This window comes from Xyrauchen texanus, chromosome 48 (genome assembly GCF_025860055.1).
Source record: "Xyrauchen texanus isolate HMW12.3.18 chromosome 48, RBS_HiC_50CHRs, whole genome shotgun sequence".
Taxonomy (NCBI): Eukaryota; Metazoa; Chordata; class Actinopteri; order Cypriniformes; family Catostomidae; genus Xyrauchen; species Xyrauchen texanus.
In genome coordinates, this window is record NC_068323.1 from 8,654,551 (window position 1) to 8,670,125 (window position 15,575).

Genomic DNA, 15,575 nt, shown 5'->3' on the forward strand with positions numbered 1-15,575 from the left:
TATCTATCTATCTATCTATCTATCTATCTATCTATCTGTCTGTCTGTCTGTCTGTCTGTCTGTCTGTCTGTCATCTATCTATCTATCTATCTATCTATCTATCTATCTATCTATCTATCTATCTATCTATCTGTCTGTCTGTCTGTCTGTCTATCTATCTATCTATCTATCTATCTATCTATCTATCTATCTAATCTGTCTGTCTGTCTGTCTGTCATCTATCTATCTATCTATCTATCTATCTATCTATCTATCTATCTATCTATCTATCTATCTATCTATCTATCTATTCTGTCTGTCTGTCTGTCTGTCTATCTATCTATCTATCTGTCTGTCTGTCATCTATCTATCTGTCTGTCTATCTGTCATCTATCTATCTATCTATCTATCTATCTGTCTGTCTGTCTGTCTGTCTGTCATCTATCTATCTATCTATCTATCTATCTATCTCTGTCATCAATCTATCGGTCTGTCTGTCTGTCATCTATCTATCTATCTATCTATCTATCTATCTATCTATCTATCTATCTATCTATCTGTCTGTCTGTCATCTATCTATCTATCTATCTATCTGTCTGTCTATCTGTCATCTATCTATCTATCTATCTATCTATCTATCTATCTATCTATCTATCTATCTGTCTGTCTGTCTGTCTGTCATCTATCTATCTATCTGTCTGTCTGTCTGTCTATCTGTCATCTATCTATCTATCTATCTATCTATCTATCTATCTATCTATCTATCTATCTATCTATCATCTATCTATCTATCTATCTATCTATCTATCTATCTATCTGTCTGTCTATCTGTGATCTATCTATCTATCTATCTATCTATCTATCTATCTATCTATCTGTCTGTCTATCTATCTATCTATCTATCTATCTATCTGTATATCTGTCTGTCTGTCATCTATCTATCTATCTGTCTGTCTGTCTGTCTGTCTGTCTAGTTTTGAAATTTGACAGCCCAGTCCCCATTCCCTTTCATTATACAGAAATACAAACATATCCCTCACACACCTGATTGGTCCTTGACAGGTGTGTAGGATAAGAAAAAGAGAACTAAGAAATGAAAAAACGAGAAAAACAAGTTTATGAAATGAAAACCGCCTAATTCATTTTGATTAATATTGCAATGTTTTCGTCATACAGCCCTCGGCAGGCAATGCATATGACCGAAACGTTGTATTCATAAATATGAAGTAGTGTGTAAACAACAGCATTATGTGGGAAAGTTCATAAATGTAGTTTTAAGTAATAAGTTATAAGCAATATTAAAGTAATATATTATCTACACTGCAAAAAGTTTGTATATATTAACATTATTTATTGCAATAATTAATATCAACGAACAATAAACAAAACTTTTACATCATTTATTAATCCTAGTTAATGTAAATTTCTACATATACTAATAAATTTTAACATAACTTTTTGTATATATATATATATATATATATATATATATATATATATATATATATATATATAAAGATCAAAGATGTAAAAGCCCCATTGAAAGGAGGAGAGGTTTACTGCTGTGGTAGAAGCAGAACAGTGTGTGTTGCATGGGGAGCGAGCAACATGCGCACATGCATAGGTGTGTATTCATGTGTGTGTGCTAGCAGTGGTGTGTTACTCACTCAAACACTGCAGGCCATGCTTCTGCTGCAGGCTCTTACTGCACAGTGAACATGTAGCCCAGCAGGAGAATGAGCCAGGCACGAGCTGGTGGCCGCTAACACTGGTGCGCCGCACTTTCTCACACTCTTTGTGCTGATCTTTCTCGCGAATCTTACCCTGAAAAACAAGAAATCAGAGAAGTGCAGCATTAGCTTGATACTTTAGACAAACGCCTTTGACTCTGTGACTGACAATTTAAGTTTTTAACCAATATTTAATTAATGCAAATTTTTTTTATTAAAATAATCAATTACTGACATTTTTTCACACAATAACAATAACATTTTCTTAAAAGGAGAACTTGTGCTGAATTGAATAAAAATAATGCAAATAAATACATTTATAAATATCTTAAATTACTTAAATTACTGCATTTTATTAAATTAGAATGGAATGATTAATAAGTTCTGAAAAAGTTGTTCATTAGTAGTTCATGTTAACTAATAACAAATATAGCCTTGTTGTAAAATGTACCAAAATGTTAAACAATCTATTTGTTAAAAATGTATATTTTAATTCAAATGGTCATTGTCTGATTCAAAGAAACGTTTGCAACTTCCCCCAAGTTTGCATGAAGTACTTTAGCACATTGAAAAGGGGAAGTTCAGTGACACAAACGTTGCAGAAATGTTTTACAGAAATGGAAAGGATTTTGAAATCAATAAGTTATGTCACAGCGTGTGTGTTTCATTACTTTGTCTTTGTTGAAGGATCCGGTCATTCGGTTCCTCAGTGAACTGAGAGTGCGCTTGACTTTAGTGCCTCTTTCAGGACGCTCTAGTCTTTCCTCCTCTTCCTCGTCATTTCTATAAAATTACAGTTCAATCCAAATTAAAATTCAAGAGATTTGTTGAAGAATGAGAGCAGACACACTACAAATGAATATGATATCTAGATTAAAGGTGCTGTAGGCTTTTGCTTTCTATTAAATAACATTTTGCATTAACAGCAAAAATGAGTCGAGCGAGCAGTTCGCATTATTTTAGCCTATCAGAAACACTCTCTGCATTCAGCTAACATCGGGTAAGTATTTGGAGGGCGCTTTGGAGTTAAGTTGAGGAAGTTAGTAAAATGGCTAAAATCGCTTACAGCGCCTTTAAATGTATTTCAATAGCAAAAAAGTAAAGGTAAATTACTTACTCATTGGAGAGAAATTCATACCACGTAACATTTGCTGTTGACTCCTTCCGCTCTGTGTGTGAAGTTCCGCGCTTAACTCTAAAATAAATCAGGATTAAATTAATTCAAAACAAATGCATGCTTAATAATAGAACACTCCCTATAGGTCCCAATTGGCATTCTACCATACTACTTATCAGGGCATGTACTAAGATACAGTTTTTGAGGGGGCATTTTGATCTTTTTTTTCTCTTCATTGGACAGGGAGAGGGATGTTGGAAGTTTCTAGGGGGGTATAAGGAACATCTTGGGGGCAATGCCCCCCCCCCCCTTCCTTAGACCCGGCCTTGCTAATAATAATACTTTTGTAGTACGTAGTATGTACACTGTGAAAGTATAAATGTACGAATGGATCAGGATAACCTACAATATTTGCCAAAGTGTGAAGCATGGACACTCCGTAACCCACCAAGCAACTATCCCTAACCTCATTAGTCCCTACCACTAAAGTCCATCCCTACACCCACCCCTAACCCTAACCTCATTCGTCCCTACCACTAAAGACCAACACTACACCTAACCCTAACCTCATTCGTCCCTACTACTAAAGTCCATCCCTACACCCACCCCTAACCCTAACCTCATTCGTCCCTACCACTAAAGACTATCCCTACACCTAACCCAAACCTCATTAGTCCCTACCACTAAAGACCATTCCTACACCTAACCCAAACCTCATTCGTCCCTACCACTAAATACTATCCCTACACCTAACCTCAAACCTCATTAGTCCCTACCACTAAAGACCATTCCTACACCTAACCCAAACCTCATTCGTCCCTACCACTAAATACTTAAATACTATCCTTACACCTAACCCTAACCTCATTCGTCCCTACCACTAAATACTATCCCTACACCTAACCCAAACCTCATTAGTCCCTACCACTAAAGACCATTCCTACACCTAACCCAAACCTCATTAGTCCCTACCACTAAAGACCATCCCTACACCTAACCCTAACCTCATTCGTCCCTACCACTAAAGACCCTCCCTACACCTAACCCAAACCTCATTAGTCCCTACCACTAAAGACCATCCCTACACCTAACCCTAACCTCATTAGTCCCTACCACTAAAGACCATCCCTACACCTAACCCTAACCTCATTCGTCCCTACCACTAAAGACCATCCCTACACCTAACCCTAACCTCATTCGTCCCTACCACTAAAGACCAACACTACACCTAACCCTAACCTCATTCGTCCCTACCACTAAATACTATCCCTACACCTACCCCTAATCTTAACCTCATTCGTCCCTACCACTAAAGACCATCCCTACACCTAACCTCATTCGTCCCTACCACTAAAGACCATCCCTACACCTAACCCTAACCTCATTCGTCCCTACCACTAAAGACCATCCCTACACCTAACCCAAACCTCATTCGTCCCTACTACTAAAGTCCATCCCTACACCCACCCCTAACCCTAACCTCATTCGTCCCTACCACTAAAGACCATTCCTACCCCTAACCCTAACCTCATTCGTCCCTACCACTAAAGACCATTCCTACCCCTACCCCTAACCTCATTCGTCCCTACCTACATTTATGGTCGTTATCTGTGCATTTGTTTGCATGTACTGAAAATAAACTGAATATAGCATACTACTAATTTAAAAGTTTAGCGTTGCATACAGCATACTGTTTTGACTCTTTAAAACAATAGCATGCAGTATAAAGTGTCTAATAAGCAGTACGCTAGCATTCCATTACAAACATATAGCTAGAATGTTGTTAGAAGCGTGCGTCAGTTATCTCGCAAAAGTTTCATGACCTTGTTAAAAGCACGTTCAGTATTCATGCAGGTTTCTGAGATAAAACAAGAACAACCCAAACCAAAGAGCCTTTCCAGGTTTAAAAATATATCAGAAACATGCAAACATACACAAGTTCAAGACAGCCAGTTGACAAACAATGCTTTTTTATTTCGGTCCTGTAAATGCACCACAGGCCAGTTCCACTCATTGGTTAGAATGGGTGGGCAGCAGGCTTCCTTCACACTGTTTACTTACCCGTGATACTGCTTAAGCTCTTGCAGAACTTTCTGTACCATCAGCCTAAGACAAACAAGACACTGAGGCTGAGTATGTGCGGCAGAGAGGAGGGCACACAGTTCGGGCTGCTTTCCAAATAAACCCAACAGCAAAAGAACACTATTTTGGCCTGGCTTACACATAAAGGGCCACACAACTCCCCCATGATATTTCCTTGCAATTTATATAATTTCAATGACACAAATTATCTTGGGATACTCTGTGTAGTTACATAAATGTGGAAACTTACACATGACTCTGTCCCTCCACAGACTGAAGCCCCTCTTCCGACTCCTGTTCTTCTGGAATCCCAAAGTAACACAAAGAAATCAAGACTTTATTTTTAACAAGCTATTAAATACAGCAGAAGTTCACTAGACAAATTCTAGTAAACAAATTAACTTGGCATGATTCACTATTGGAAATACACTCAATATAAAACACTAAAAATACTAAACATTAGAGTAAAACTATCCTATTGTATTTTCCCCTTGATTTAGATCCATTAATAGTGCTCTCTTAAAATTTGTTTTTACTTAGAACCAAGTAGATTTTGACATTTTCTTAAGAAAATTAGTGCACCACAATGCTAGGGTGTTATGGGTGGTTACCAGAGCATCTCTATGGGGTTGCTAGGGTGTTCTGAGTGGTTGCTAGGTGGTTAATTACTGGACTACTGTGTCAAATGTTCACGTCATGTCGGAATTACTGTAATTAAGAAATTCTGACTTCTTTGAAGAACTCGTAATAACAAGTTGTAAACTCTGAATTCCATGAAAGCTCTGACTTGGTTGATTTAGTGAGGTAAACACACACACAAATAAAGAAAACAATGCCTTTACCCTTTGAATTCCATTTTAAACATAAACCTCAATTTAGTTCAATTTCACTCAAAGCAAGACTTAATATTATGCCATTTTGCTTTTCAATTAAATATGACTTGTTTTAATAATGTTTAGATTGTCTGTCTGTCTGTCTGTCTGTCTGTCCGTCTATATATATCGATCTCTCTATCTATCATCTGTCTGTCTGTCTCTCTCTATCTCTATCTGTCATCTGTCTGTCTATCTGTCTATCTATCTGTCTGTCTCTCTCTCTGTCTATCTATCTATCTATCTATCTATCTATCTATCTATCTATCTATCTATCTATCTATCTGTCTGTCTGTCTCTCTGTCTATCATCTGTCTGTCTGTCTGTCTGTCTCTCTCTCTCTATCATCTGTCTGTCTGTCTGTCTGTCTCTCTCTATCTCTCTCTATCATCTGTCTGTCTGTCTCTCCCTCTGTCTGTCTGTCTGTCAGTCTGTCTCTCTCTCGCTGATCGATGGATGGAAGATCTATCTATCTATCTATCTATCTATCTATCTATCTATCTATCTGTCTGTCTGTCTGTCTGTCTGTCTGTCTGTATCTCTCTCTCTCTCTCTCTATCTGTCATCTGTCTGTCTCTCTCTCTATCTGTCATCTGTCTGTCATCTGTCTGTCTGTCTGTCTCTCTCTCTCTTGCTGATCGATGGATGGAAGATCTATCTATCTAATCTATCTATCTATCTATCTATATATCTGTCTGTCTGTCTGTCTGTTTGTCTGTCTGTATCTCTCTCTCTCTCTCTCTCTATCTGTCATCTGTCTGTCATCTGTCTGTCTGTCTGTCTCTCTCTCTCTTGCTGATCGATGGATGGAAGATCTATCTATCTATCTATCTATCTATCTATCTATCTATCTATCTATCTATCTATCTATCTATCTGTCTGTCCTGTGACCTAGTTAGCTAGCTAACTGTAATGTCAAACTTAAAACTTTGTCAAGCCAACATCAAAGTTTGATTGCTTAGAAAAGTAATAACACACCTCTCCTCAACATGGCGGTCAATTTCAGGTACGATAGAAGTCTTACGTAATTTACAAGTTGGCTTTACAAGTTGGTAATTTATCTCGTATGGTCTCAGACGATGTTGTTATCAACAACTCGTACGTTTTCATCACGTGCAAATTCTCGGATGTCTAATACGGAAGTATGCGAGAGTTTCGCACAAGAGGCATTAAGGACATGCTTATTAATATCATGCCGTTACCCAAACCCCTTATCTACACTTAACCGATCAGTAGAGTGTGTAAACATGATAGGAAGCTGTTGAGTGTGACAGAAGCAAGTAATTGTCGCATATTAGATGGAAATGATGTCCAGCGACGTCATTGCTGTAGTGAAAGTCGTAGGGATTCAAACGAGTGCAGTAGCACGATATCATACGAATTACTGAATCTGACGATTTTGCCATGAGAGTGTGTTGGCTTGCCTTAATAAACACCACTAATTATAATATTGAATTCTTTAGGCCTGTATTGTTTTACACCTGTATGGGTCTATTCGTGGTCAATGTGGTAAAATAGTTTTTGTCTGGAATGGACTTGGCATTTGAATCTATGCATTTAGAAATGGAGTTGAAAATCTCAGTTTTCTGGCTAATAGCAGAACTGACCTCCTGCCTCTCTGGCAGCCTGCTTTGAAGTTTCCAGTATGCGTGAGACTCTTTCAGCTTGAGATTTTTCATCAGTGGCAAGAATCTCAGATCTGGAATACACCGTCCTGCCTGATGTGGGCGGCTGCTGACATTAAAACCAAACCATGTGAAAACGAATTAAACAAATTAATCATTACAGGTAAGAATATAGTTCTCAGTTATGTTACAGTGTTTGTTTGTGTCAAAAGAATGAAAATTCTGTCATAATTTACTCATACTGTAATTACATACGTAATTCAATTTACGGAAAAGTGAAAGTCATACAGGTTTGGATGACATGAGGGTGAGTAAATGATGACAGAATTTTCATTTTGGGTGCTTGATCTTTAAGAAGAGGCAGATTTGTGACAGTTACTAGTGTTTTGGGGCTTTCACAGTCAACAGCACCAGGCGTTTCTTCAAATGAGCTCTCTATGGAGGAAGATGGTAAATGGGAACTATTGTCCAGACACTGAACCTCCCTTTCTCCATCGCTGTCTGTGCCGGTAGTGTCTAGACTGAACCTAAACACACACACACACACACACACACACACACACACACATTAGCATACAGTGTGGATGTATTACATACATGCATACAATCAGTGACTCTTCTCAAAAATTGTCAAGTGACATCACATTTCTGGAAACTGATTGTGTAAAAAAGAATAAAAAAAACAGAAAAATTGCATTTATTTATTTTATATATGGCAAATGAGTGAAAACATCAACAAGTATATGCTGTATGGTGGCCCCTAAAAGTATTTGGTACAGAGCCCTTCAGTAGATAGGGAGAAAAATGATTTTCTAAAATAATTTTTTCACAATTATTTTGTGCTCCCTCACATTTAGTTTTGCGTTCCCTCACAAATATTTTTGGTTCTCTTGCAATACTTTTTCATAATCATTCACAATATGTTTTGCTTTACCTCGCAAAAAATTTTACTTTACCTCGCAATAAGTTTTGAGTTACCTCCTAATAAGTTTTGAGTTACCTCCTAATAAGTTTTGCGTTACCTCGCAATAAGTTTTGCTTTACCTCGCAATATGTTTTGCGTTACCTCGCAATAAGTTTTGCTTTACCTCACAATATGTTTTGCGTTACCTCGCAATAAATTTTGCTTTACCTCGCAATATGTTTTGCTTTACCTCACAATATGTTTTGCTTTACCTCGCAATATGTTTTGCTTTACCTCGCAATATGTTTTGCTTTACCTCACAATATGTTTTGCTTTACCTCACAATATGTTTTGCTTTACCTCACAATATGTTTTGCTTTACCTCGCAATATGTTTTGCTTTACCTCGCAATATGTTTTGCTTTACCTCACAATATGTTTTGCTTTACCTCACAATATGTTTTGCTTTACCTCGCAATATGTTTTGCTTTACCTCGTAATACATTTGCTTTACCTCGTAATACGTTTTGCTTTACCTCGCAATAAGTTTTGAGTTACCTCGCAATAAGTTTTGCTTTACCTCGCAATATGTTTTGCGTTACCTCGCAATACGTTTTGCTTTACCTCGCAATAAGTTTTGAGTTACCTCGCAATACGTTTTGCTTTACCTCGCAATAAGTTTTGAGTTACCTCGCAATAAGTTTTGAGTTACCTCGCAATAAGTTTTGCTTTACCTCGCAATAAGTTTTGAGTTACCTCGCAATAAGTTTTGCTTTACCTCGCAATAAGTTTTGAGTTACCTCGCAATAAGTTTTGCGTTACCTCGCAATAAGTTTTGCTTTACCTCGCAATTCTTTTGCATTCATTTACAATTGGTTTTGTGTTGCCACATAAATTATTTTGGGTTCCATCGCAATAAGTTATTGCTTCCTGTGCAATAAGTTTTACATTTCCACACAATTATTTTGTATTAATTCACAAGATGTTTTGCTTTACCTCGCAATAATTTTTGTTTCCCTCACATAAAATGTGGAGTAATAGCTTTAGCCATTCCTTTTCAAAATTGACCATGGTTTTACTACAGTAACCATAGTTAAATTATGGTGTTTGTAGAAAAACAACAGTAATCACAAATTTACCATGGTTTTACTCCAGTAACTATAGTTTAACAAAATATTAATAAAACAGAATGTCCATGGTTTTATTACAGTAACCATAATTTTAAAATGTCATTTTTAGTATAAGTAAAGTAATAACACAGGAAAACCAAAACTATGGAAATAAAAATCCTAATTATTCTTCAAAAAAATCTGTGTATATATATATATATATATATATATATATATATATTATTGTTACCACAATTTACTAAAGTGTCACCATAGAACATTTTTAAACCATGGTTTCTGCCATTAATTCATTATATAACAAATAATCAAACCAAGTGATTTGCATTTGTTTTCAGACGCCACTTGATTTTGTACTTTGTCATCTAATGCAATGACATTCAGACATTTATAAAGTGGGACGTGTGCCGAACCATGTCTTACCTTCTTCCCAGATCAATTGGCGAAACTGGTACCCCCCAGCTGTGTCGACGTGATGTGGACATGGACCGAACCAAAATCGGAAAGTTTTCCGTGTCTGAATCATCATCTTGCTTGGATCCAGGATAATCCTGGAACTCTGAAATACTGATGGCAACCAAGCGGTCCATGGCTTCACCTCCAGCAGCAATCACAGTGTGGTCTATTTGCAAAGGTTGTCCAGTGTGGAACGCTGAGGAATTCTGGTAGGATCCACTCTCTAGTGTTGTCTGAGAAGGTAACGGTGGTAACTTATCACCCAAAGATGTGGCCAAGACAGGAAATTGATCTTCAGATACGTCAGCGGTCACTGTGGATCCAAGTTGGAGATCTCTGAAATACTCTGAATCTTTCAGATAAGAGTTGAAGTCTAAGAGGTCTTCTACACTACTGCATTCACCGTCACTCTCAGCCAAGCAGTTCTTCAAAAAACAAGAAGTCAATGAACAGCTGACCTTCTTGGGTAGCTCTTAACACACAGCACTAACTGAGGTCATTGTATGACTAATAATGTGAATCCTGAACTGAAAGAGTCCAATGCTAGTGATGAACGAGCCATTGAAGATTAGTAAAAATGTCGATAAGAAGCAGATTTATTCAAAGCAACTCACGGTACAACCTGTGGTTAGGGCTCAATTTCACATTGGTGATAACTCATGACTATTGAGTTTTACAACTACACCGCACCAAATAAATGGTTAGTTTAGTTTAATTTAAAAAATGTCATTCACTTTTATTTTTTCTTCAGTGGAACACAAAAATGTTAGGAATAAATGTTGCGCTACTCTTTTCCATAAAATGAAAGTGAATGGGGACTTGTGCTCAAAAGATGACAATAAAGCACCACCAAAGTATCATACAAATTGTCCATATTAGCTTCCGTATGTGGCTTATATAATGTGATTGTTGCTTGGCTTCGTCCAGCTCTCCGGGCTACTTTTACGGTCCATTTTAAAGCTCAACAGCCCCAGTTACTATTCACTTTGGTTGTATGAAAAAGAGCAGTGTTCTTCAAAACTTCTCCTTTTGTGCTACACTTTGGTCTATCAAACATCAATACAACACATTAGCCTTACCTTGTCCTCAAGAGTACTGCTGAAGAAGACGTCTTCTGGGATGGAGGCTGGAGACAAGGAAGAGGAGGAGCTGGTTGTTGAGAAGGGGACACGGAGTTGAGTGCATGGTTTGCCTTCTGATCCTGGAACCAAATCCCACAAATTTAGATTGGAATATTAGCAATGCATCTGTTGCAGCACTGACCGCATGAGCTTATTTTCAATGTAAACCTGCACGAAACGAACGTCTTTGACCATTTGTGCCATATTTTTCAAGCATTCCACTTTTTTTTGATAGCAGTTTTTGTTGAAAGAATATTGACAGTTAAAAACACATCTCAATACACCTGCGTTGCGTCGCGTTTACTATATCATTTAAAAGCACAAGAATACGTGTTGTCTGAATGGCCCCTTAATCGTGAACTCTTGTTCCACCATAGGAACTCATGGGGGGCTGGGTGTTCACTGAACTTTTCTGCATATCGCAGCGCCGTTTTGAGGTCCATTCTGCATAACGTGGCGGCTCATTTGAGCTTATCGCGGCCCATTCGGCACGTTTCGAAGCCGACCCACCGCCCCGCTCAGTTCTCCCAATGGCCAGTCCGCCCCTGATCGGCCCCAAAGTGTGTCGGCCCACCGGGAAAATACCTGGTATGCCAGATTACCTGTCCAGCCCTGGTGATATGTAATTACTTCATATCTCTTACAGTTTTTTATGTACGAGTACTGTGCCAAAGCATAAGCAAGATGTAGTGTTGGAGAGCCATTGTTTAACCTAGTAGGGCTTGGACCACTAGATCTAGAACCACTTTTCTTGAAAGAACTAATATCTTAGTTCTTGATCTGAAGTTTATGGATCATAAAGTTCTTAGTTTATGATCTGAATAACGTATTTAATAGAACCACTAGAACTTTTTTAATCTCCGAAGAACCCTATAGCCAAGGGCGTAGATATGGCTGTAACATTGGGGGTTGGATTGTGAAGCATTTGTGTGTGTGTGTGTGTGTGTGTGTGTGTGTGTGCGGCGGAGGGGTGGTTGTACTTGCTTGTTTTTGTTTTATGGGGGAATCTACACCCCTGCATATAGCCAAAAATGGATGTTGATAAGAAGATGGCTCTTCTTATGGACCACTGAAGAACTTTTATTTTTAAGCGTGAAGACAAAATGCTAATCCACGTGTCACCTGAGTTTTCCATCAAATCTCAAGAACAACAAAAGACAAAAAGGCTACTCTTTTGGAGATAAATTTAGGCATGCTCCGTCTATTTTGGGGCGTTGCATAAAAGACCTTTCCAAAGTTCCGAGTTCCTGTTGAATCCTGATTTATGATTATGATGGTGTTGATGATGTGAGCTATGACAAAACACAGACGGCAAAGTCCAAACCATTAGCTAGAAGTCATCTTCTCCAACGATGTTGCCAATATGCCCTGTCCGCAAGCGATGAATGAACTGTACAGCATTTTCAAACGTAAATCATCTAGACGGATTATATAGTCCAAGCATGGCAAAGTTGTTTGTATCCGAATTGGACATGTGATATGTAAACTATACAAGTACCAGGATGATTGTCATGTTCAAATATCCTTTTAAGGCTGGGCCCTTCTTATACACTTCAAGGTGAATACTACAAAGGGCCTCTTCGCTTTTACAAGAGTTAGGTGGTCTACAACAGAACGCTACTGTTTTACACACACACACACAGTGTTGTTCTTTCTTATTTAAAAAACTCCTTTAAGTAAATCTGTAGAACAGCATGTTATGGATTAACCTGTGTCAGCCTTCATTCCCAAATGAACATAAAACATCTGCAACGACCCCTACATTTGCTCCAAGGTAAATTAAAGCTAATAACTGAATGTTAATTCATTTATGTATTGATTCAAGTCATAGTAAGTGCAATAGTAGATAAACAGTTCACAGGATCAAAATGAGTGTGTTGTGAGACGTTATAAACAGCTAGTTAACTTATGCTAATGTTATTAGATGTGTAATCGCTATTAAATGAAATTTTTCTCTTTTCAAGTGACTGAAATAATCGTTTGCCCTGATTCTGATTTGCAGTCGCCACAGTTTTTAATCAAATTACTGTGCAATTTAAACATTTATTTTTCAAAAACTTCAGATATATATGCATTACAATGTCACTCTGGTATAATCCACTATTTTATGAAAAATGGGGCCAGTACTTAATAAGAAGTGGTTCTCGTTTCCCAACCCAATTTATGACAGCAGTATAACACAGTGTTTCCTCGAAGACATATTACAGTAAAGACACTGTCAAACAGTAATGTCAGGACTGTGAAAACATTGTTTTGTACATCATGTGCTAACACACTCGGTCAAGTCATGACTCAGGAGAGCTCGTCACCTTCAGAGCACATCTTATTCACAAGTAGACCAGTCCAGCAACAGCCTTATGCACCACAACTGTAAGCAACATTTGATGAGTAGCATGCTCAACTAGGCACTTGTTTGGCTTAGAGACACAAAATGAATGTTCCTCCTCAACTATATGACAGCAAACATTTGCAAGGCGACCACACTAACAACTGCAGAATCGACATGTGTAATTTTGTTCGCTTAAAGAGGCCAAAACAAAACATTACTCAGTGGTTTTTCACAACCAGAAACTCCCACTATAGCAGATGCATAAATACCTTTTTTTAGGTTTAGTGTTTTACAAAACTTCCAACACAGAGGAAAAGGGAAAAAGTGCAGAGGAGAGGAAAAGTAAAGATGACAGACATTGACAAGGACTGACGCCTCCTCTCTACCTCTTTTGAAGGACCATCGCTTCATCCAGGAGAACGAGGGCCAGGAGTTGTTCAAGGGTGGATCTGCCATGTGGATGGTGCAGGTCTCGTAGGAGTGAGCAAGTGAAAGAGGGACTGGGGAAACTAGAGTCCAACAGCCGGATCAGTTGAGAGTACCGGCAAGGATTAGTTAACATATGATTAATAGTCAAGAGGCGCTGAGGCAGGGGCTTAAACTGAGCCACAAGAGAGGGAGGGTGTACAAGAGAGAGAAAAAAACAACACTGGATGTGGATAGGGGGAATTTTGCACAATAGTTACCTTGCAAAAAAGTACTGTGATGGTGCCATATACATACACAATTGCACCCTATGACTAGATTTATATAGCACAGTATTTACACGGTACTTCAAGGGTACTTCAAAAGGTAACAAGGTATAATGTCTGGCCAAAAAAAAAGTTGCATACACGAATATGTCATTGGACCGCCTTTAGCTTTGATTATGGCGCACATTCATCATGGCATTGTTTCGACAGCCTTATGCAACGACACAACATTTATTTATTGCATTAAATTTTGGCCGAGATCTTGTATTGATGATGGGAGATTCAAACCTTGAACCACTCTTTCACAATTTGAGCCCAATGAATCTTGGCACTGACGTCCTGGAATATGCCCATGCCGTCAGGGAAGAAAAAAATCCATTGACGGGATAACCTGGTCATTCAGTACATTCAGGTTGACTTCATTTTATTGCTGCATAAAGTTGCTGAGACTAGACCTGACCAACTAAAGCAACCCCAGATCATAACACTGCCTCCAGAGGCTTGTACAGTAGGCACTATGCATGATGGGTGCATCGCTTCATGCACTTCCCTTCTTACACGGATTCGCCCATCGATTTGGAATAGGGTAAATCATCAGACCACATGACCCTTTTCCATCGCTCCACAGTCTATAATATCTGCTGTTTTATCGGCCCCGCCAATATACAATATTATCACATGGGAAATCGACATAATGCTTCCAAATGTTAATGTACCCTGAAATCGACCATATTCTCCTTAATTACTGACAAGCGTCATCCCCATCACATTTTCCCGTGGCACTTCTGACCAGGAAGTAATAGCATACACAGAAACAGAGGCTAGCTAGGCTAGCGTAATTCAGGGGTTGTATTTTTGCTCGAAAACTAAATATTTATTCCACTGATGGTTAGGTTTAGGGTTGGGGGTTTGGGTAAGGGTGTAGGGTATGCATTCCTGTTGACTGTATCTCATCAGGGTTAGGGTTTAACCAAAACTGCAATTCGCCTTTTTTCAGCCAATCTGTGGACATGTCACCCAGAAAATGGTGCTCATATGTACCCATACCTTCAACAGCACTTCCAGTTTTGGCCACTGGGGGCAGTGGTTAAAATGTTGGTAAACACTGACCAATTTCAATGGAAGAACTTTCAACCTACTGTCGCCGAATTCACAGTGCGATTAGTCTGCAATATATTGTACTATCACGTACTGTACTCTCTTCATCTTTTTCACCTTGATCTGACATAAAAGTACTGTGGTGGCATCATGGTACATTGAGAGTAACAGATAGCAATACCATAGTCATTTCATAAATATCATACTGTATAATTCATAAACCATAGTACTTATATGGTACTCCAAGGTACTGCATAGAATATAATTATGGTAGAGTCCACAAAAACATGGTAGTACTTTTTTGTAAGTGCAGTATAATGGATATTGGAAATATGTGAGGCAAAGTCATTTTTAACTAGACTTAACAATAAAGTTCCTAGCCCACCAAGATGATACACTTCTTGAATAGTTCCACAAAGGCTGTTCAAGATTAGCAAGATTAGT

At 38.3% G+C, this 15,575-nt stretch overlaps 1 protein-coding gene across 2 annotated transcripts in view; it reads right to left on the reverse strand.

The window, feature by feature from the left end:
* The window catches only part of LOC127639834 (rho guanine nucleotide exchange factor 18-like), a 55,995-nt gene extending 44,927 nt beyond the window's left edge, over positions 1–11,068 (reverse strand). The window contains exons 1-9 of one of the 2 annotated variants that reach the window (XM_052122096.1): positions 10,971–11,068; positions 9,859–10,316; positions 7,785–7,932; positions 7,388–7,514; positions 5,159–5,210; positions 4,888–4,932; positions 2,827–2,904; positions 2,381–2,492; positions 1,647–1,803 (exon numbers count right to left, since the gene is read on the reverse strand). In XM_052122096.1, the coding sequence (XP_051978056.1) occupies positions 1,647–1,803; positions 2,381–2,492; positions 2,827–2,904; positions 4,888–4,932; positions 5,159–5,210; positions 7,388–7,514; positions 7,785–7,932; positions 9,859–10,025 (886 nt within the window). In that variant the 5' untranslated portion in view covers positions 10,026–10,316; positions 10,971–11,068. Of the gene's footprint in view, positions 1–1,646; positions 1,804–2,380; positions 2,493–2,826; positions 2,905–4,887; positions 4,933–5,158; positions 5,211–7,387; positions 7,515–7,784; positions 7,933–9,858; positions 10,317–10,970 lie in introns of those variants that run through there. The other variant, XM_052122095.1, reaches the window with a different exon arrangement.
* Between the last annotated feature and the right edge of the window lie 4,507 nt (positions 11,069–15,575).